The sequence below is a fragment of the Tyto alba genome, unplaced genomic scaffold, assembly GCF_018691265.1.
Source record: "Tyto alba isolate M040663 unplaced genomic scaffold, T.alba_DEE_v4.0 Super-Scaffold_26, whole genome shotgun sequence".
Lineage (NCBI taxonomy): Eukaryota > Metazoa > Chordata > Aves > Strigiformes > Tytonidae > Tyto > Tyto alba.
This window is the reverse complement of record NW_024881300.1, coordinates 19,091,432-19,116,537: the sequence shown is the minus strand read 5'-3', so window position 1 is coordinate 19,116,537 and position 25,106 is coordinate 19,091,432. Positions and strand designations below refer to the sequence as shown.

At 34.1% G+C, this 25,106-nt stretch overlaps 1 protein-coding gene across 2 annotated transcripts in view; it reads right to left on the bottom strand.

Annotated features, from left to right (window-relative positions):
- Positions 1 to 25,106, bottom strand: part of CDH13 (cadherin 13) — a 517,510-nt gene that overhangs the window by 198,368 nt on the left and 294,036 nt on the right. For both annotated transcript variants that reach the window (XM_032990683.2, XM_032990682.2), the window contains exon 6: positions 23,436 to 23,580. In XM_032990683.2, the coding sequence (XP_032846574.2) occupies positions 23,436 to 23,580 (145 nt within the window). The remainder of the gene's footprint in view (positions 1 to 23,435; positions 23,581 to 25,106) is intronic.

Here is a 25,106-nt window from a genome sequence, read left to right as displayed (position 1 = left end):
GGACACAATTTGCAGACATGTAAACAGAAAAGGAAATTAAGTAATGCATACACGGAATGAAGACAGCTAAGACTAAACAACCAACCTTCATTGTGGCATTTCCTAGCTTTTCTTTTGAACTCTGATAATAAAAATCGTCAATACCTAATCCAGAAAGACTTTGTGAGATTAATTAATATATGCAAAAGGAACTGAACAGACTCTAACCTTTCTAATTTCACGGTGTATAAAACAGAAGTAATACAGATGATTATCTTACAGGAAGAAACTCAAGACCTGTTGTCCAAAAATGTTAGCAATTCTGCAATATTTCTACTAGAGACATACATATTGAAGGTTACAACACCAAGATTGAAAAAATAGAAGCTACATGCTCATCTGGAAACCAGATATCTATGCTATGTTATATATTCAGCTTCTTTTCTTACTATTTACAGTTTCTTTTCATTTTCTTTCACCTTCCTTTGCCCTGCATAACAGTCAAAAACTATATCAAAAAATGGAGTAAACACATCAACTTAGTTGTATGGTATTTGACATAATGTGATATTTATACAAAGAAAATCTTCGTTTTCACTTTTAGTTTTTCACTGCAGAATTGGGTCATTTTTTAATGGTATGAACATTCATGCTTTTTACCACAGTTTTGAACTTATTAGAAGAATGTCTGTTAAAAACAAACTTAAAGCATATACAAGCTTACAGAAAGTGAAAAAAGATCAAATCAAAACCAAACCTAATATGTTTAAAGTAAGACTTAGACTGTTAACATGTATGCAACTATAGAATATTTGGTGAAACGGAAGAGTAATACTCCAAATTATAATATCTTTTGACTTAATTAAATGAAAGAATTAATATAAATGTATGGGTGAATAGAAATGTTTCTCATTCTTAACCAACACTTTTTCCCTTTAAAGAATTATTTTATAAATTTAACATTTTAAACCAAAACCTGTCATTCAAAATAAGAAGGAAAATATTTGCTTCTCTTTATTTCCTTGTTTTAAGTTAAAATTAGTCCTCAGATCTGATAAAAAAATGTGTGAAGTTTCTGTGTGCCAAAACTGCAAATTTGAGATCTACATTATTTAAAAGTCTGCATAACCAACCAAATGTTTACCCTTACTAAACATATATATGACAGACATATATATACTGAAAACCAGTTTCACAACAAACATTGATTTGACTTAAAGAGTTGCCGGCTTTTAGCCCGATGACATCTAGATTAGAAACATTTAGTTATCATCCAGAGTCACATTTAGTTTATTTATGACTAGACATTTAACATAGTTTTCATGGTTCACACTGGCTCACTAAAGGATTCATCACCCTTTATTTCTTCCCACTGACTCTAGAGGGAAGTAGAGGACCAAGCTATAATCCACATCTCAGTCACTAGAGAAATGCTCCCACTTTACAATTATGTCTATTTTTCTGACTTCTTTTGGAGATGGTTGCAGAAGTATATTGATGCATGACCCAGAATCTTCCACATTTTAAATTCTTCTTTGGTTTGGGTTTTTTGTTTGCCTTTTTTTTTTTTTTTTTGTGTGTGTGTGTGTGTGGATACTGACTGTACTTGGAAGTTTGGTGCAATTTTTTAAACGTTTTTAAGGTAGAACTTGAGAGTATTGAGTTTCACCATAAGCAGTATTTCACACTGGAGTGACAGAAATTTTTAAAGAAAAATAAATCCCAAACTTCTCTCAGCAGCCTTTATATCTCAATATTGCTTCTATTATAACAATAATGTGTGCCAACATGATCATTTGGGTTTTGGTGACTATTTTGAAAAAGCAGAAAGGATTAGTAACTCATATAATATCACGTACATCTTTGTCCAATAATTGAAGGGTATTATGAATTCTTTGTATGTTTTTGCAAAATTTCACATGCTGTCTATATTAAAAGTTATAAAGATAACATTATTTTCAATGTTATTCAGCATTTAACAAACAATTTACATAATGTAAATATTCATGTATCCTTTAGCATTTTAGGACTAAGGAATTCTGAAGATGATATATTTAATTACTTCTAATATTGCAGCTAGTTAGTTACAGCATGACACTGAGGAGATTCTTGGAGAGATTAATATTATGTATTAATAAAATAAAATAGAACATGAACTTTTTAAAACTCAGAACATACTTCTAGAACTACTTAAGTATCCCTCAAGGATCCCTTTTCTATAGACCTTTATTTTCATTGTTAAATGATTTGGGATTATTCTTCACTGGAGCTCTCCCAAATGCTCTTTGGTTTACAAATCTCACAGGTTTATGACTTCTGTCCATAGGGTAACATGATTGATTGCAGAGAAACAATGAAACTTCCCCCCCCTCGCCCTGTATTGAGCACTGCTTTTTTAGCCACAAATAAGAATGGTAAAGCATGAGTTTAATATGGAAGTACTATACTGAAAACTGCAGTGTTAAGTATTTCTTTTTCACTGTTGGGTTCATAAAGTTATTCATAACAGAAAACTGTATTTGAAGCCAATATAGCACACTGAATTCTTTCAGCTTTGAAACACAATTTTCAAAAAAAAGAAATCAGTATATGTGCATGGCGGTCAAAAAAAAAAAAAAAATGAGGTTTTAGTGTCAATCTCATTAGATTCCATCATTTTATTGGCATTTTCCATTCCTACCATGGCCCTGAGGCAGTTTTTCCATCCCTATGTGAATGTTTGCCTCAAACACAGCTGACCATCCTGCCAAATAGTTGCACATGAGGTGTGAACTCTTAGGCACTAAGAGAAACTGCAGCATCTAAAAAGTTTCACACTGGTTTCCTTGTATTTCCCTAATGAACATAAACAATACACCCAAGAAATTTCATGACTGAGCCCTACACATTGTTAACTTCATGATTTGCCTTATATGTGAAATCATCAGTAAGTGTTACTTATTACACTTAGCTTTCTATATCCAGAGTTTGACCTCCAAACCAGGAGAATTAAATGAATTAAAATAAACAGGGCTATTAAAGTCCATTTAATTCTTTAGTATCTTGGTCTAATTAGGGTTGTATTTTTAAGCTTTTTCCTGCAACTTAAAAGTGTGGAGAGTTTTTATTCTGATGCATTGTATTCTGATGTGATCTCTTGTTTATAGACCTAAACTTATAAGAAAAATATGGATTAACTTGCATCTCTCTATTATATAATGCATTTTGGCAATATTTGTGTTTCCTCAACAGTGCACTGAATTACCAAGATGACTAAATAGGGAGTATATGAATAACATCTGAATAACAGGCATCTTAAAACATAAGGGAGGAGGTTACGGTTGCTACATCTCACCACAAAGTAAAAACTCTAGGACTCATTTAATCTTTTATAAGGAAACTGCTCCAGGAGTTTAAATAGTGCATAGGCTCTTTGCTGACCTGTGGCAGAAAGATTTAATCAATGAAAAGCATCTGCCTCCCAACTCCATATCTGGAGCAAACTGTTAACTTTACCTTTTATGAGAAAAGGAGCACATGATTATGGTCAAATAAAACATTCAGAATTTGAATAATAATAGCAAAGATCCTTCTGGCATTTGTGTAGCCTTTATTTCATCTAAATAAGCTCTACTCTACTTAAAAACAAGTCTGCCTTTTAGAAGCTATTCAGGGAATCTGGTTTAAACTGTTTCTATGTTCTGAAGAAGTTTTCCACAACAGTCTTTACAACGATCTAACAATAAAGTTGATCGTGCTTTGAGAGAGGGGCTGGACTAGACAACATCCAGAGGTCCTTCACCCTTCATTATTCCATGACTCTATATAGACTAAACCATCTTTTACAGTTATTCATTCCAAATGACACGTCACAGATTGATCTAACTTACAGACTCCTCCCTAAGTGCTTTTCCAATCTACACCAGCAAGTGCTTGTTCTCAGATACAGAGTACTTCACTATACAGTGTACAGAAAATAGAGTCCATACTCTAGTGAGACCAAATTTCCCCAAAGCTGATGCTCTTTTTGTCAACCATCTCTGTTAACATCTCAAACAGTAAATGAATTTATGTGACCTACAAAGAGGTAACTTTCATGCTTCATAATAATTTTAAAAACTGACACAGATAATGCAGTTATTTGTCCAACTCTGAAAGGAATCTTCAAACTTTGGAATATAAGCCATTTTATTTAACTATAATAAATATTAAATCTCAACCACACAGTGGGAATTTATGAATTAAGATGTCAATATACATACACACTCCAGGTACATGATGAGTACATCTAAACATCATCATTCACTTTTAAAGCCTACAGAAAATATCTCCATAGCAACTTGCAGTTGCCAACTGTGGCAGTCATTTCCAACCATGTAAAAAAATTAATTAGCAAGCAAGAATTTATGTTCTTGAAAATTAACTCAAAAAGTCAGAAGTAACAACTTCTGTAGCCTATGCCAGTGGTCTCCCAGATTTATCTGAAAAGCCCAAGTGATATGCTTAAAGGTAAAAATATAAAGCTATAGATGCTCAACATCCTTCACAAAGATTAAGAACTAGTGTCTCAGACCAGCTTCGATGGGACCCATTCCTAATGATGATTTGTAACAAAAGAAACCGCATATGCGTATACATGAGTAACAATGCATTTCAAAAAGTGCTGTCTACCAACGCATAGAAATATGCATTTCTTCACAGCTTACGGGCAATAAAATTCTTACCATGTCACAGATATTACTGACAAAGTTACAATTCATATCAAAGCTGAGACTTTCAAAGCCACTTAATATTTCCAAGATGCTCACTTGACAAAATTCCTACACATATTTTAAAAAAACAGCCCAATTTTGTACCCTTTAAGAAATAAATTATAAAAAACTGGAGTTAAAAAATACAACATCTGGGTTTTGCAGTTTAACATGTGAGAAAATACACAACATATGCAATGCAAAAGAAATCAACAGTGCTGTAAGGCAAAATTGTTTCAATTCCTGACTTATACACATTTAAGGCTGTTGCCCTATAGCTCAGAAGTACTTTGCGACTATTCCTCAAGAAGGAGCATGACAGAAGCAGTGCAGGGTTAGAGAGATGAGGAAACGTGCTACTCTGGTAGGTATAAGGCATTCCAGTTTTGCTACAGCCAAAGGAAGAAAAGATACCACACAGAAATCAGAAAGAAATCATAAAACAAAGTCGCTTGGAATGGTACAAACATAGCAACCATGAGGCCCCATCAACTCCTCCTCACAACTATCAGTCATTACAAGCATTTAAGCAATAGTCTCTCCACAGCTGTAATAAGTGGACAGTAGAGAGGAGTGTTTATTTGTTGGTTTTGCTTTTTATTGCCTGCAGGGAAAAAAGTATGACCAAAAATAACATGACATTTTTTTCCAGTCTTCTTCCCTTAAGCAACTATATTCAACTGGAAAAAGTTTTCAGTTGCAATTTTTGACCAGGACTCTTATTTCTTAAAAATATCTCTACGTTTACACTATAAAGCAACTGCATCCTTAAGAAAGAGGTTAAGAGGTACTGGATGAGAGCAAATGCCAACTAAATGGCAGAAGTTGTACCAAGTCTGCGGGGGATCTGCAAATGCATCTACAGATGAATCCTAAATGGATCCACGGACTAAATCCTGCCATTTGCCCTGAAGTAATTTAGAAGTAAACCAATTGATTCTAGTTTTCACAAAAATTTGACATAAATTAGAATTTTGAGGATACAGCATGCAGAATTGGAAAGCAAGCACAATTCTCAGCTGGCACATTACCTTCAGCTTACAGCTGTCTTTGGACCAGGATCATAAAGAATGAAACACAAAAGCTGGCAATTAATTTGCATACCTTTAAAACAAAAGTGAGGAGAAATGAGGATTCCTCACCCCCAAAAAGCTTTGTACCCCACTTCCTTCCATGCACTATTAAAAATGGAAACAACAGTCTTGACTGCAAACTGATATATCCCACCAGGAAAACTGTCAAGGAGGGGAGACTTTAAGGACATCCAATGGCAATCACAACTACTATGTCTGCTGCCAAGACTGTATCAAGCAGCCATGTTTCACTATCTCTTGTACTCTGAAGACCTGTCAGATAGACCTAGGGGAAAAGGAGTGCTTTAGTGCAGACTTAAGAAAGCAAAATAAACTGAGCAAATATCTGTGAACAAAACTGCAAAAAGTTTCGCTGAAGCACAAGTCCTCACTTCCTTAGCAGCAAGCCATTAAAATTCTTGGCAGGAGCACACACTCCTGGCTTGCCAATGGCCCACTTTCATGCATCCTATTTTTGTTTAGAAAAAAACTTCAGAAAATCCTGAATATTAAACCTTTCTACAAGCTATAATGATCATGGAGATTAGCTCTGATCAGCAGTTTTAGGCCATATGTAAATTTGGTATCCCTAGGCAGAGTAGCAAACTATGAAATACCCTTCTTTTTTCCCTTTAGCTAGCAGTAATAAGGAGACTGCTCTACAGACCCTCATTAATATTGGTCCATGCCATCTACTTAACATTCAACAGGTTGTAATTCCTGGACCATGTCAGGGACTACCCTACAGCTAAGGTATACCAGATTTGCAAGAGAAAACATAATTTAAGCATTGAAATGAGCTACAATAACAAAGAAACCTTTACCTCATTTGGTTTCTCTTAATGCTTTTTTATGTTTTCCACTTCTTTGGCTGTTGTAGTCCAAACAAATTCAGTAGTATTTAAGCAGCCTCACCATTACCCATCCTTACAGACATGCTTATGAAAATGCTAAAATACATAAGTTAAGGAAGATATTTTTCCTCTACCCTAGCACACATTGTTTAAAACCCTCAGGAGAGGCCAAAGTAATACAAGGCTATACCAGTCATGAGAAAATATAACACTTGTTATGCAACAGTTTATTTAATATAGAGCTATGGTGGGAATGAATAAACTCTCTGTTACAGCCTGTGCAGTACAGCATGTCTCCCTGGATGAGGTCTGAGAAAACAATCCTTGACCTTATCAGAAAATTTGATTTAGTTTCATTTAGGAAAGAGGTATCTACATGCAGCAGAAAACCATACACAGAACAAAGGTTCCTTGACAAATGGTTCCAAATTGTAGTGCATGGCAGGAGGTGGTAGAATCAGGAGCTCTGAATGCCTCCGTGCAGGGGCTTCTCTGAGCACAGCATGGATTTATCTGTTCACACTGGTTTGAAGTGTATGCTAATAATACTCTAACTGCTATTTTAATCTATATAGTGATTGAGGAAAACATTCTGAATTTTGATGTCCTTCCCCTACACTTTCCAGTTATGAGTAATTACTTGTAAAGGAACTGACAGACAAATTGTAATCTAGAAACCAGGAAGAGAGGAAAATGAAAAGATTTGCTTGCTTGCTTCCAAAAGGATTCTTCAGTTTGAAGAAAAAAAAAAAAAAAAAAAAAGATAAAAAAGAGAAATGAGTTAAAACTTTATTCAATAGCAATGAAGCCTGAAGCTGATAATTTCAACCTTCTTGGATACAGCTGTAGCAATGAGAAAATAAGAGCCCAAAGGATGGATAAACTATATTATCTTAACTAGCAAAGGCAAACCTTCAAAATATGAAATTGGAAAGGAAAAGCTATACTATTAACTTTGTTCCCTGGCTAAGAAAATATGATCAAATTTTCAATTCTTTAGTTCTTATTTAGTAAGCCTGCAGCATACACCAAGCCTGCTGAGCTGAAAGTGTAACCTCCTAAAATTAAACTGCCAAATAAGCAAGATTACAACAAGCCCAAGAGGCATGTCTATCTTTTTGTCTTATAATTATTTTGAGTACTGTAAGTTTTTGTTAACAGAAACTATGATAGAGTTCATCTTAAAATCAAGAAGGCAAAACTGTTTAAATTAAAAAACAAAAAGTTTGCAAAATAATGCTTGCAAGTGTGTCCAAACAGAAATGTATGCAATTTCATGATCCATTACACTGTCTGTTAAAACATGCTGATGTGCTTCTATTACTTTTGTTTTCCATAGCTATGGCCCTTCTCAGCTGGGAACTGAGCTCCTATGGCAAGGTTCTGGCTGACCAGATTTGGGGACCACTTATCCCATATGCACAAAAAGTTGACATAACAAGAACAGCACTGCCCATCACATCCTTGTTAAATCTATTATAAACTTTACTTGATAAACTAGCATTTGTTTTACTAACATTGTATAAGTTGTATCTATGCAGCAATGATGATAGGCAGTGCAAAATCCATTTATTCATAGCTACACCATAGACATTTCAGTATCTCAGTGTACCTCCTTCAACGTAATTACATTATTTTAACATTATTTATATTTTTTTTGTTTATATGACTACTCATTCAATGTCTGACTACTCTTTAATTGCCAGGAATTCTCATAGTGGTTTTAGGGTATGAGCTTTCTCTCCAATAGGATGTGTCTGAGTAGTCTTCAAACTTATTGCAAAATCTGTCAGATGAAAACCTCGAAACACTTTTATTTAGTTGCTGCTCATACTAGCATTACTATATCTGAATGTAATGTAGATTCTGGATACCAAGTACTTAGATACCATTTTTCTGGCTTAAAACAATGAACTAATGTCTCTCAGTGAAAGAATCAAAAGCAAGTTCAATTGAAATAGATCATCTGGATGCTTCCCCATCTTACATTCACGCTGGCTTCATTCCAGGGCTTGCTCAAAACCAGCCCAATCCTGCAAACGTTTACAATTCTTCTGACTGTAGCACTCATATAGCCTGTGGGAGTAAGAGCCTATTCTTGCATATAGACAGGAACTCTATATTGTTTAATAGTTTGATTTGCTATTATATGCTACTGCATAAGTTTTATTTTAATATCATGCAACTGCTGTGATTGCATTTTTATAATTGGTGCACTACCCCAGAGGAGAACTTTTTGAAGAGTAAAAAATGCTACCTAGGTGCTGAATCAGAGACTTTACTGAGAGTGCTTTGGGTAGCAGTACTTAGCTACAAAACTTCCAGCAAAGGTGCTGCAGGTGCTAAAGAATTCAAACTACAAGATCAATGATATTAATTAATGGTTCATGTAACATAATATAAAAAAAAAAATTAAGTTAGTGAAATAAATTTGGAAAGAAACATCCTGGACAGAATCCAGCTGAGATGCTGATACCCTTCTGAAACTTGTCTATATTCTATCAACAGATCCAGACCTACATCATCTCCATATTCTGAATCAAACATGTGATGTTGTGGCAAGAATGATTTTTCCTAGGCTAAATAGTAATGGTTGCAAATTTCATCTCTAAAGACTTGGATTTGTAGCACACAGGCTTTCAGCAATAACGAGCTTGCATGAATTTCACTGACATACCTATACCTATTTATTTTACAATATGCCAATCTCAGCTGACACAAAGAATTGTTATTTAAAAGGAAAACACAAAGAGATTTTTCATTAACACTCCCTCTAACTTCAGTGCTTCAGATGCCTCCCAAACTTCTCAGATACATCACAGGAACACAGGTTTGATGGCAAGAAATGACAGATTAAAAACATTTAAATAACAATCTCTGTTAAAAACTGCTTTATAGAAAGATACCATATTTATAATTGCCAATGGTAAGAGAGGATGATTGTTCAACAAAATTTTTAAATCAAGCATCATGGAATTGAGATTATAAAAACACACTGAGACACTGGCATTGTTTTCAAAGACCAAAAGAACCACACATCATTATAGATGAGAGACTACGAGTGATGGAGCAACAAACTAACATATCTTTATTTGAGAAAAGTAAAAAAAGGTTTGTCCAACTGAATTTCTAGAGTTGGATTTTTTTTTTCTGTTTGTTTTTTTCCACTGACCAATCTGGGAAAAACACATATTTTACCTCCTTCTGTGAAATCAAGTATAATCTGCCCTTTTAAAGCCTAAAACAGTGAGGCCAGGAAATACTGTTTGCCTGTGTACTTAATAAAATTACACCCTTGAGTGGGCTGGAAGAAAATACACACTGTGTATTAATTGAAGGAGTGATTGTATGATTCCATGGACTAACCCTGCAGTGTACCACAAATTATTTCATTAATTAAAGTAGCTTTGTCTTAAGGAGTGTCTTTCAATTTCAAACCCATGTTAAAAATAAATTTCCCTGCCAAGGTTCCTAACAATGCTTTTGATGGTTAAAATTAAAATATATTAAAAGTATAACAGGCTCTTTAAAATAAACATCATATTCTGCTTTCCTCTTAGAGATTCCACAGAGGAAACTGATTTCACCCATTAACACCAATCTCGTTTCTTTGTGGTACTACATGCACTGTCATAATGTTTCCATGGCAAATATTGCTACAGATGCTTGTTTTATTCAAAACTGCATTTTTTATAACATTCCTATTTCAGAAAACAATTATTAAATACTTCTATTACTCTTAAGATCATATTTTACCAATACTAAATTTTAGAATAGAACATTCTGTATAAGCATACTATTGAAGAGCAGAACTGGAACTGGGACAGAACTGTCCAAGAAAATATACATTATCTTCACCAACATAATTTTTAGCACATACATAGTGCTATACATTTTTAAAGTGCAAGTAGTTTGTAAGTATATTAAGTAAAAACTGTGGAAAATATCAGTTAAAATCCTTTAATGAAATTATTTTCTACTTTTAGTTTTGGATCAAAATTTATTTTGTCTTCATAGTGTTGATTTATTGTACAAAACACAATGTGCCACTGAAGTCATATAGTTTCCATCTGAAAACTGCAATATCCTTTAATTTTCAGTTTTTTTTTTTCCTGGAAAACCATCAAGAAAATATTTTCCATTCATTTTTGTCTACGTTGCAGGGAGACTGAGGGGCAATGCAGCTACTTCTAACACAATACAGTTAAAGGAATATTTTTCAAACTTGAACTACATAAAATCTAGTCCCAAGACTCCAATGTTGCAGTTTGATGGAAGTCAAAGATGCATATGGTAATGCTGTGAGAACTGAGATGCTTAGAATCTCCCAGGCCACCAACAGTGAGAAATCATGTTGTCCGTGAATGGCAGCATTCCTATTTTCTACATTGAGAATGTGTGCACTTCAAGTAAATTAAAAGAATATTCTTGTTGCTGTTAGAAAACATAAGACCCTGACTGTCCATTTTTTGTTCTCAATTATTCGCTTATAAAAGAAGACAGGCCATTCATTTGTACTGATACTAGATTAAGATGATGATGATGATAATAATAATAGCTTTATATTATAAACAGCCATGAAAGTTAGTGATAAGATAAATCTGTATTTCAAATATTTCACTAACTACATGAGAAAAGTGAGATTATCACCTATGAATTTTTTTACACTTATGGCTACAAACAATCACTGCTGAAAAGAATTTGGAAGCTGACTTAGTGTTATGAACTAAAAGGGAGCTGATATCTATTTCTGAAAGCTATTTGGAAAGTAGATGCTAGATCTGGATGTACTGACATGGCCAGTTAGTTGAAAAATTGAGAAGTGAGAGAATACTGTAGTGACAATTACACATCAGTGTTTATCATATATTGACTTTTGACTTATTTACTATGATGGGATACACAATTCCAGGCAATAAAGGCACTTATACTTTTGGTCAATATTAGGGAAGGAATCAACAGTTCTGCAATCTGATTTAGACACAATCATGGCAGTAGGTCATGCAAGACAAGAGCTGGAATATATAAGGAAGTAACAGTTATACCACAGCATTGTCAGGTAAGTTAATGCATTTGAAGAAAACATTAACTATTCCCTAACTCTTTTTTTTTCTCTTACACAGTGACTTGACCTAGAGTGTTTTAGAGACATAACGGTAGTAAGAATCAAACAAATACTCCAAGCAGAAAAATGTGATCAAAACATATTAGAGATAATATGGTACCAAAATATGTAGTTCTGTTGATTTTCTGTTACTACTGCAACATTTTGAAACATTAAGTGAATTTCTCCAGACTTTTTATATAAAGAAAATCAGAAAAAACACTCATAGTGTTAAAAGTCAACCCCACAAAACTGCTCCACTTTGACTTTTTCTTATTAATTGCTTTGAATTTACTTTAAAATTGAATTAATTTAGATTCATCAATGTAATTTTCTTTAAGGACATTTTTGCTTTTACTGTAATTGAAAAACAAAACCAAATTTATAACTTTCAAAATATTTTTCAAATACACCTTCATTGTCTGTTATCCAAGTCATTCATAATTAGAAAACAGACACAAAATTGATATATGTGCAGTGGCTTCAAATGTTTTATTTCTGGCATCTGTTTAACATGCACATCTGATGTTCAATAACATACCCTTTGCAGCAGCAGTTTCTATGAGTGAATGGTTCCTAAATTCTACCACACTATCTATTGCACATTTTTCAATTTTTTTTTTTTTTTTAAAGAACAAGTCTTCCTGAAAAACATTTGTAAACCACTGGTGAATGTATTCAGAATTAGGATGTGGACCTCCTATCCAACTGGTTCTCAGATACTTCAAGTGAATATAATTATGTTTTTTTAGCCACGAGACACCTTCAGAGTAATCCTCTGTGTTTTGGCCAACACAGTGGTCATCATGTATTAAACCTTGGGGAAATTACAACACTTTTTAAAACAGCAAAGGGAACTAAAACTCAAGTTCTTGAGTGGAAGGTGATCCTTAAAGGTTTTTTATTTTGTTACTACTTTTGTTTGTTTCTTTGTTTTGTACTTCTATGTTTAGAGTTTTATAAAATAGTCTAACTTAGAATCATGTAAAAATTGTAGGAAATCCTTTTGATAACAATTGCAGTAATGATAACCATGTTTTACTGCTGTAATACTCATAATACTGATGGCCTACATATGTCTTCCAAAAATCACCGTCCTGAACATGTATCTGTTAGTATTTTCTCAGATCCATATTTAAAATACATTTCTACTAGGAGTTTCCAACATATACCAGCAGAAGATGGATGGAAAGTATGAAATCTGTAACACTGTGAGATTTCACCTTCAACCTGTCTATCACATTTCTTATGTGAGATTCTAACTCACTCATGCGATCTTTGCATATCTTATATACCAGCTGACAGCAACTTTTTTTCTTTTCCCCCCCCTGCAAGAAACTCAATAATAAGATTTTCAACTTTACCAGAATATTCTTGGGGTACGAATGTGTCATTTTAAAAAAAATTTCTTATTTATTCCCAAGCATGTCAGTGCTCACTAACAGGACTTGATTTCTAAAAATAAATGGAATTTCCCATCTCTTTTTTTGTGGACAGCCATGGAAAGCTTCTATACAGAAATATGCTTGTACATCCTGCAACTATGTGTTCAAATGAATAACTGCATGCAAAGGTAGACATTTTCTGTACTTGAAAGACATAATCTGAATGAAGAAATCAAGGAGTTACATTTTCTAGAAGTTTTGCTTAACATATGTAAGCCAAGTGAACTATTTTAAAACTCTCTATAAAGAAAAAAAATCACATATAATATTATAAAAATTAGATTACCTATCATTATTTCTTCTATTTACTTTTTACTGTTCATTCATTCTCACTAAGATTTCCTTTCCTATCACAATTGCTTTCAGTCTTCCGAACGTAATGTACAACTATCCTTTTACTTCATGGGACTAGACACTGCAATTTTAAACCCCAAGAACTATATTTAAAGGTGGGAAAAGAAAGACGGTGAGGGTGTGAAATGAAGGGAGAAATGGGAGAATAAAGCAAAGGAAAACATGAACCCACAGTTTAAAAACATCTCTTTTTATCTCTTCTTTTTTTTTTTTTTTTTTTTTTTTTTTGTAATGACACTATCTATCTGATAATATATTTCAAATATTATTGGGAAAAACAATCAGATTAACCTGCAAAGGAATATTTAATCCTGCCATTCTGAAATGATGAATTTTTATTCAGCTATATATCTCTTTCACAATAAAGGTAGTATGGATCTGTATATTGACTGATCCTGGCATTGCATACTAAGGCAAACAAATCCTGCCTGCACTGACAATTTATGGGCTTTTTTCCATTTAGCACTTGTACTAGTGGCCACACCACAGCATTACGGTCAAAGGAAATGTCCTGTTGTTATAATACCTGGTAACACAACTCCAGGATTTACGTCCAGTTGAGTAAGAGAACAAGGAAGGGGGTGTAGAGCTTCAACTGCTGTATCTACTGCCATCAGTCTCCAAATCATATAATAAATTTATGGCACATGATTGCAAGTTGTGAGGATTTATCACCCTTTTCATGCACTTTAAAGGGCTTGAATGAAATATAGCAATGTGGAGGCTGACAGTCCACTGACTTAAAGCACAACTCGCCATATAGCCTGCAGGACTGCTAGCCTGCAAATAGGTGATGGGAAGGCAATATCCAGAAATGGTGATTTAGAAGTATATCAACACAAACTGATGTTTTATACCACTAATAAAGTCTATCCAGAGGGCTGAGGCATCCTCCTCTTCTGCAGTATGCCTCACAGCAACGCATTTTTTCAGATAACATTTTCCTGGCACAAGATTATCTTTCAATTAATTGATTATATGGATGAGGTTGTCTCATATATCCAAACTATTCAAACTTTTAAAGCTCATCCTTCTCTTTTCTGAGAAGACAGAAGTAGATGCATAAAACAGGTGCAAAATCCCAAGTGCAAAAGCCACTGGTAAATTTATTAATGCATAAATTTCCCTTTGCAAAGAATTACATACTGAATTACACAAACTCACTTGAGGCCTTGTTTTTCAGTACCCAGCAAGGACTGTAGCATTTTTTAAAAAATTCATTTGTTCTTTAATTAAGAAACATGCTTATTTTTATTTAATGAACCTGGGCTATAACATAAAAAGAGCCAAAATAGCTAACTATCACTGCTTTCGCTGTTCTGTGTGTAGGACTATGAATACTGTACTACATGAAATGTCCAAAGCAGAGAGACCATAATGCTTTTATAACCTTTAACATTAGGCATTAATACTGATCTGGCCATAAGACTAATTTTTGTTATATCATTGTGTGTAACTACAGAAAAGCAGATTAAAGTTCGTCGTAGCAGGAGGGACAGTGAACTAACAAGTCAGTTGTGCAGTAAAGAGAAGGAAGTCAAAGGGAAATTTCTGTCTGGGGATGAAGAAGAGGGTGGCTCATCATTTTTAGTCCTCACAAGCAGGCCAGTAATTCTGACCTGTGCACCTAAACTGATCTAGAGCCTTTTCTGAGTCTAACCTATTTCTGCTGAAAATCAAGAATAATTGAACCCTGGAGTGAACTGCAGACTCCTGCTTCCAGACACTCATACCACATACTCAGTTTGAGTGAACTGCTAATTGCTACACATGAGATTATTTTAATTTGCTCAAAATGTACTGGTTTAACCACATTTGCATGTCTGGGCACCCGTTAATCACCAGATAATACTTTATTGGGTTTTTCCTCTCAACTTCTTCCAAAAAACCACAGGCAGATTAGGCTGGATGTACATCCATGTCTGCCATAATAGAATACATTATTAATAATAACATATCTTTTCTTTTCATCATGTGCATATACAGTAACTAGAACATATCAGAATCCCTAGGCACTACTAAAGGATCAAATAAGTATTTGTATATGTTCATCTCTGTAATGTATACATATCATACATATATATATGAATAAAAATATACATATACATACACACAATACCCATATTTATATACAGCTATATTTTATCCCGTACAGATTTGAGAACAAATTCCTAATGGGATATACAAAGCAGCTGTGAATAATTAGCCAACTGGCTTCTGCTTAGCTTCTGTTTGAAAATTAAAATATTGGCATTACAGATGTTTCTACCTAGTTCACATCCGTTACATTTACAAGCTAGATTACGAAGAACTTCAAGGCAGCGAGTACATTTTTGTTGAAATGCAGATGATTAATCCTAAGAAAAGATTGCTGACAGTTTGCCATCAACAATTTTTAAAGTATGCACAAAGCTACACATATGCCTATACAGAACATAAAAATTACTATGCTAAGTTATACCCAAAGCCTAGCATCCCATCTCCAGCAGTGGAGGACTGAGGAAAAGGTATTGGGAAAAGGTACGTGAAAAAGGCCTGTTTTCCCAAAGATAGATTTTTCCGTATTCTTCGCTTTCTTTAACTTGAAGGCTTCCTAGGCCACAATCTCTTTAAGTACTATTATGCTGAATAATCAAGTCACTTATGAATTCTCCCTGGATTTATCAAATTACTTGAACTGATTTATACTTTTGTTTTCCACAACAGGTCATAGAAGTAAGTTTCAGAATTAAATGTATAACATACGGCATTTCAAACCCCCTCTATAATCAAAGTATTGCTCCAAGAAACATTGCTCCAATTCAAAAAGCTCAGGTCGAAACATTTAATTTTGAGACGGTTTTGAGGTGGATTTACTGAGACATTTTAGATTTTCAGTTCAGATCTATATATACTTCTAAATTTTCCATTGCTGAATTAAAAAAAAAAATGAATATTTTAATATGAAATAATGAGCTCACTCATTACATACCTTCAGCAGCCAACAGGCAGAAACTGAAAATAAATTGAAAGGTCTTCAAAAACTGACAAAGCACCATCCATAAAGAGAGGTTGTAATGAGCACTTAAATTTTCAGCAATTCTTTTAGTCAGAGCTCTGGTTTACATACAGGATAAAAAGCTAAGCCATATCTTTACAAGTTAATTTTTGTTTGTTTGTTTTTAAACAAAAAGAACAAATAACAAACATCAGGATGAAATCATCTTTTGCTTGAGAAGAAAAAAAATTAATTTGGATTATACCAGTATAATAAATACAAAATGAGAAGAATACATTCCTCAAGCCTAGCAGATCATATCCACCCAATCGGGACCAAGGCAGGGTCTAACAGGTAGGCTATTAAGGATTCATTTTACGATGTAGTGATTCTCTTATAATTAAAATTCACAACAAAGTGCAATATTTTGCAGTTTGCACAGTGTCCAGAGACACTGGAACAGGTTGTCCAGAGAGGCTGTGGATGCCCCTTCCCTGTAAGGCAACCTGGTCTCGTAGGAGGTATCCCTGCCCACGGCAGGGGGATTGGAATCAGATGATCTTTAAGGTCCTTCCCAACCCAAACTACTCTATGATTCTATTATTTTACTTTCCGGTATTAAAAAGCATCAATATTCCCATATCATACAAAGCATTTCTATAATGCATATATACATGCTTCTATCTTACACAAATTTAATCATTTATTTTCCTTGGTAAAGCCAGTGGTAATGCTTATTTTTTTAAAGCTGAATATCCCAAAGAGTTCTTAATTCTCTTGATTACAGGAAATGTCAAAAAACATTCATAATTATTTGGTTTTCCTTATACACTGTAAACAGAAAACCATTTCTGCTACTGTCTTGAACTCCTTTTTTTCATTGTTTTAAGACCATCATTAGTGACAGCAGTATTTCAAGTATGTGCCTTTACTTAAAAGTACACTTTGAAACCCATCAAAATTTACCTCTTTACTTTGATTACATTTTTCTGTGATCCTTATTCAAACATTCTGTATTTTATTCTCTTTATGGTCATGAAGTCTATCTACACTCAAACTGTTTTTCAAGTATTCGCCCCAGACTACTTTGCTTAGGAAGCATTTTGCTCAGTGAAACATTTTGCACAATGGTTGCATTCCACTAAACCAATTGTAGATTTTCTGTGTGGAATTCTGAAAAATTTTCTAAATCTCCCCATCATGCTTTGAGTAAAATTCATCACAGGAAGAATCATCAGCACAAGAAATATATGCAACCCACATCCTACTTCAGACCTAGACTATCAACTGATGCTTAATGGTTGCTCTAAAAGGGTGTTGATGTTGACACCATTTTCTTTTTTATCTTATTCAGGATCTGATATCATGAACTACCCCTCCAATTTAATCTTCCAAGAGTGGATTAAACCATGAACAAATGTATGTATATGCAGAATGCAGTAACTTCTGTGGCAAAAAAAGACTGAATTATCATCTTAACACTGATGCAGGGAGAATCATCAGAAGCCACTGGGAAAGATGTTACTTTCTACCTAGATAAAAATAACCTGTATCCTTTAACTATTCTTTTCCAATGGCTCTTTGTGAATGTTGTTTTGGGTTGGTTTTGTTTTTGTTTTTGTTTTTTTTTTTTTTTTTAATTTTAATCTTTTACTTAAAAGAAAACTCTTAAAAACACCCTTGTATTTTTCTCCATGCTATTGGATTTATAGTTCAAAGGGAAGAAGTAGGCCTGAAGAATTCACCAAATTCAATGTCATTTTATTCATTTTACAGTAATATTTTAAATGTATCAAAGATGACAATAGGTGCCATATCAGCCCTAGGTGACTTATATATCTTTGCCACTTTGCTAGGCCAGCCTGCCTGCAGTTTACCTTTCTCATCTGTCATATCCGATCTCATTTATATTCATTCATGTACTAATCTTCTTGGGTTTAGGTTAAGTATAAAAACCCTCCATGTCCTGGCAGGCCATTCTTGATAAGAAGCTGCCATCTTTGAAACAGTTTTGATTTATCTGAATCATAGCCATGCACTATTATACAATGCACAGCTATCAACAATACTTAATACTTCAGACCATTTCTCATGCTTTATCCATTTTTACAAATCATTATTTTATGATACTGAACAGCCCTCTAGGCTACTCTTCTTAATTCCTTCTGTTTCCTCTATAAATGTCTTCAAATGTCCCTTTATTTCTAGCAATTATTTATCGACATCTATCAGTCCTGCTTTGGGGCTCCTTGGCTGGAATGCAGTGTATTCAGGCTATTGTGCATCATGAAAAACAAGTTACTTTTTTTAAATGCAATTCTCAAGCAATTTTCCCAACCACTGCAGTTAAGATTTTACCCCACTGGGCTTGCAGCATATTGTTACAAGTCACATAACGTCAAATGTATTTAAAATAATTTCTGCTAAATGCCTCCAGCAAGTGAAATGAGATGGCTGCCAAGTTCATTTAACCATCTTTCACTTTGCAACTTTTAAAGAGTGTGACGTCCAAATGTTTCTGCCTGTGTAATCCATAAGATTACAGTCCCTCTCATTAATGTACTGAGGTAAGTCTGCAGCAGGAGACAGATCCTAAAACCTAGAGCTGACAGCCGGATAGATCAGATATTATGGGAAATAAACTGGGTCATAACTCGTAAAACAAAAACATGAGAAATCAGCAGTACAGTTAACACAAAACCTATTACAGTCAGTAGAAAAATGGCCATAAGTGTCACTGAATCAGGTTCAACTCTTGTTTTCCTGGTATATACATGCTGACTTCAGTTTCACACAGAAATTAGAGACTATAAATAAAGGAAAGGCAACCTATTTCTCTATTGGTCTTAAAAAAAAAAAAACAAAAAACTTCACATTTTGTGCAGGAAAAGACCTCTTGGTCGAAATCTGAAAACATCTATGGTCACTTTAAGCATGTGTTTGAGTGTACTTTTGTTAGAATTTGACTCTAGGCTATTTCCAGGAATATGACAATTTTCCGTAAAAACAAAATATTAACTGTAACTAACTATTTCACGAAATTTCTCCAGGAAAGATATATCAGGAAAGAAATATGTTACTATATCACCTACTACAGGATGTGGCAAGACCTAGCTTGAAATTCAGATGAATATTTATTCACATAATGCCTATACAAGTTTATATTCTCACTAATTATGCCAAGGTATTTGTCTCTCTAGTAAAGTGATGACACGCATATTGTAGATGTTGAAATAACCAGTGGTGTTTACCATGAATTCAAAAATCACACACACACAAAAAAATTAAAGGTGAATGGCCTTAGTAACACAGAAAACATATTAAAACACCACCAAAACACATCCTATTTGAGACTATGACCAAAAGATTCTTTAATTATTCATAGGCAGATTAAATAAATACAAAAATTACATACTATCTGCATGTTTTCTTTTGTTTTCTTCTAATTGTACATATCTCCAATATCAGAGAAAGGATGGTCCTTAAAATGGGCTTGGCACAACATTGCACTGTAACTTCTGTGTCTTTCCCTAATTAAGGAATGAAACCTTCAAATCATTTTGAAAAACAATAAAAAGATGGAACTTGTCTTACAGCAACATCAAGGAAATCCAATATAAACATTCACTTGAATATTAAAATTAAGATTTATAGAGTTAAATTTGTGATGCTAACTCTCTCCAAGATTTATTTATTAGTAATTCTGTGATAATTCTGATGAATAATAGACAACACGTAAGTGCAATTTTAGAGTCAATAAAGAAGTGGAAAGTCAGTAGAAAATTCCATTGGGTTTGTGACTACTAAAATTATGGCCCCATGGGAAAACACACAGAAACACAGTGATGAATAATTTAAAGCAAGATAGTAATATCATATAAATCCCTTAACGAGGCCTCAAAATCCTTCAGGTAAGTTTCACAGTCCAATATATCTATATCATTCTCTACATAATTAAACATCTCTCATCATTGAATTATTGGAATCCATGGACATTTACAGTTTGACCTAGTGATCATAAAGACAAACCCACAATAAGAGCATTTTTTATTTTTCTGCAGAAGATTATTTCAGTGAATGGGTTTGATTCAGAGCTTGAATGAAGATGACGGTGGCTGTGATAGGAAATAAGGTTATACATATAATGTAAACCCTTTCTTCTGGAACTTCAAAAAAAGAAATGCAACAATACAATTTGAATATAAAAAGAAGGAATTAGGAATCATACATGCAAACACACGCACATAAAGATTTCTATCAAGCTGTGCAGTGCAACTATTGATTGGGAGCAACAAGACGGCAGAACCTGATGAATAATTTTAAGACATATGCCATAGAATTTAAAGAGCTATGGAAAACAGATGTAAGCAACATGGAACCTTGGTTGACTGGATGCCATCTGCATAGAGAACTATGACAGATTCCAGCTAACACTGATTCTACAGGTTCACTTTTGTACAAAGTAATTTTTTAGGTATTGGTGTTCTTGACACCAGGAAAATGAGGTTATGAAGTTTAATGGGATGAATACCTGTGGGAAAGAAAGAGAGGATAAGAAAAAGATAAAGTTGAGAAAAATTATTCAAACTTTGACTAACAGGTAAGGCAATCAAAATGCCAAATGCTACATGGATAAATACCAAAGTACAGCAAGAGAAAATGGATGGTAATAATTGCAGAAGAATTCACTGAAATTTGGACTGAGAAACATGTCTACTGAATCAGAAGCATAAACTTCAGTATAAGGAGTGGAAAAAAAAGGAAAAGCAAGGGTAGCTTATACATGGGCAAAAATAGGGAACTTCCAGTATAAAAAAAAAAAAAAAAAAAAAAAAAAAAATCCTTGGCAGAGAAAAAACTTGGTATAAAGTTTGATAAAGAAAGAACATATAACAGATAACAGTTACATATTGTCCCATAGCCTGGAATTAACAAAGCTAAACATTAGACTAAATATTCTTTGGGAAGGGCATGTAGTACATAGAGGTGTAAACTTCTGCTTTGATGGAGAGAGATGAGAACACTGAAAGACTTGGAGGAACTCACAGTTCATATCCAGAACTCATATAATTAAAGCTTAAGCACTGCACAGTCTGACTTGTTCAGCACCACTTTATTTTAGTGAAATACTGGATTTAGGGGCTGTGATACTACTAAAATGACACCATCCCACTCAGCGGTCTAGGAATGTGTATCTAAATGGGCATGACCAAAAAAATGCCATGGTTTAAATGGAAACGTAATAAAGTTGGTCCCTTGATCCCATTAGATAGTCACACTATGCTACATACTATTAACTGTGCAAAGGAATCCCTGACATTTGTTAGTAATATATTTTCAGTTAATTATGAAATTCTTGTTATAACACAGAGTGAATAGGAAGTGCGACATACTAAGGAAGTTTCTTTTGAATTCTGTATAAGCGATCAATAACTGAAATGAATTAAGAACATACTAGTAACCTACAACAAAAAAGAGTTAAGTGTTCCATTTGCAGCCACGCTCACAAGTATGAAACACATTTCTTGTTTGAATGAAAAGATCATCAGCTGACTCATTACATGCTTGTCACAAGTATGATAAACGAACATTTACCTGAAAACTCTCTTTAATCTGATGAAGGAGCAGCTCATAATGCATTTCAAACAATGGCAACTACATGTGAAAATGCAACACTCACTGAAAAGGTTACATGATTTCTAGAAACTACATAAATAATAAAATAAGGACAAAGAATAACTTCTAGTGCTATCAATATGTAATACACAGAAGTGAAAGGTAATGTCTATCCTTGTTCAGAGTAAACAGAGCACATGTCACCACATTAAGCTTCAACAACTATTAAATATTCATAAAAATATAATATACTTGATTCCAGCTTTTTTTTTTTTTTTTTCAAAATATTTCAGTATGCCTACACAGCAAAAACCTTATGTCTATACTCACAGCTGCAACTGTATAAGGAGGATAAGGTCTTGTGTTCAATGATGTTTAGAAAGATATACAAATACATAACCCACACCTCTGATCTCAATTAAATCATTTTCACTCCACTGATATTAATAGGAGCTTCTATTGTTTTAGATTTCTTTTCCTAAGATCCAGGTTAACTCCATAACATACCCTGATCATGCAACTACTGCTTACAAATGCAGTGGAATGCAACAGCTGTTTAATAAAATTGCAGAACAGCTGAGGACAACAGTTAAAGAAAACTAATTCAGCCTTCATCTGCAGGAAGAGTTTAGCTAGTATGGTTGTACCCAAATTGAAATCTGGAACAATTTCTTCTTATTATAGAATTTCATCATCGGACAAAACCAACAGTGAATTTAACCAGAACGTTTTCATTACTAATTTTAATTCTCCAAGTGTGTTTTTATTTTGTTGAAACTGTTGTATCTCAATTTACACAAGTAACACCGTTCAGTATTTCAATTTGCCCTACAATATTATAATATTCATAATGTGCTTTCCATTTATTTCTATTATTTATATAGCCCCATGCTATATAAATGAATGAGAATGACCTTTCCAGCAGCTAACCTTACAGACAGAGGTGGAATTCCCACTCTGAACAGAAATTCTGTGTTATTTGGTCTGAATCTTAATCATATCATAGGGATTGTCTTCACTAATTCCAGATACAAATAAAATAGTGTAAACCTAAATCAAAGCTTTCGTTAAATATTACTTTACTTTTTCTTTTTTTTTTTTTTTTTTAACTGCAGAGACCTGACTGTTTTCCAAAAATCATTCCCTGCTGTCCCAAATGGCTGCTCCCACTTCTTTGTGCAGGAGAAGGAATCAGTGAGCCATCAAAACAGCAAGAAAAGTTGAACAATATGATAATAATGCATTTATCAACACAGAATTTGTTCAGGCATTATTTATAGAGATATGATTGGCATGGACTTACCTGTAGGGGATCCCTCCATGACATGTCCAACATAAGGTCCTTCTTTGAACATTGGCCTGTTATCATTTTGATCAATAACAGAAATATCTAGGCGGACTGGACCATCAATGGTTTTCCCACTTATATCTGTGACCTCAACTTCAAGCTGTATGAACAAAGAGAGACGAGTAAATTCATTAGTTCATTATCACAGTGAGCAAAGAGTAAGGAAAAAAATAGCTCAGATAAGTGCTGCTGTAACCAGACCCTGACAAGGATACCACTTGCAGCCCATTCTTTTGGACTAGGCACAGAGCAGATTTTCAATCTAAGCAAACGAGAGAGACAGATGTACGTTCAAATCAAGATATCCCTTGGCAGCTTGGAAATGGCATATTCCCTGAAGAATTAAATGACTAGAGTACAAGAAAAAAAGATCTCCTGCAAATTTGATACTAATCATGTGAAGATTTGGTTAGAATTTGTTTCTTTACTTTTTCCAAGCACATTTAGAGTGGACAAATATAGAACTATCACTGTATAATTGACATATCTCCTAATGCTCAGCTAAGAATTTTCAGCAAGAATGCAGTAGACATATTAAATAGATTTTCATAATTATGATGGCATGAAGTATTATGTTAAGTAATTTTGACAGTTCTCCAGCTTTTCTAATAAGGTATGGAAGGACAGAACAACGTGTATGCAGCCTTATATAAGCAGGTATATATACATATGCACATTCACATCCCAGTGTAAGAAAGCACCTGTTGAACATAAAGCCGACATGCGCAGCTGAATATTTGTTTGGACTTCCCTTACTTCCCCAAACTGGAAAGATCATGTTGTGTATCTCATCCCTCCAATTCACTTGCAATGGAAAGTCATGAGTTACCAAAACTTAATCAGTCATTAGGGTAAACCATGCCAAAAATTCTTAGATAATAGAAAAAGTCAATTTAGATTTCAACTGCATGCTATACTTGCAGTTCTCCCCCCTCACCAAGACATCGGTAAAATACAGCAATAAACATATCAGAGACACAGCTATCATTTTCACCTACCCTACCCATCCCTGGACTCAAGTCTTTAATGGAGTTAAGCCAGCCAGAAAATGAACCTGAGCACAGATGTTAATACCACTCCCTTCCCGTCTTTCCCTGAGAAAGTGGTAGCAGCAGGGGCTGATAGTCTCTGAGCATTTTGTTTATTCTGTTAATTTATTCTTCATTGCCATGTCTCATACCTGTAAGTTATTTATAAGTTCGTAATAAATCCTACTGGGAAAGAATTAGGTCAGAATTCTAATTCCTTATTAAAACGGATGGCTTATTATCACATCTCTCTGTATTTTGTTGTGCTTATAAATTCCACTTCTATAATTCAGAGTGTTGGGTATGAGTAGGAGTATTTGTTATGAGTAAACTACCTACTCACACTATTTGTAAATAGTGTCACAGTCCATTTTAACATCTACTCACTGCTTATCCTCACTTCTCTAGCAATAGCTCTTGCAAGCCTTTCCCAAGACCTATTTTTACTAGATATATAGCTTAACAACAAACAAATACTCTGATGTGAAGACAACTGATTCATGTGGCATTGGCATAGCTGAAGCTTTATGGCGACACATGCCCCTTCAATTTCCAGGGCTTGTTTAACTCTGTACTCTAATGTCACCGTAGTAATCTT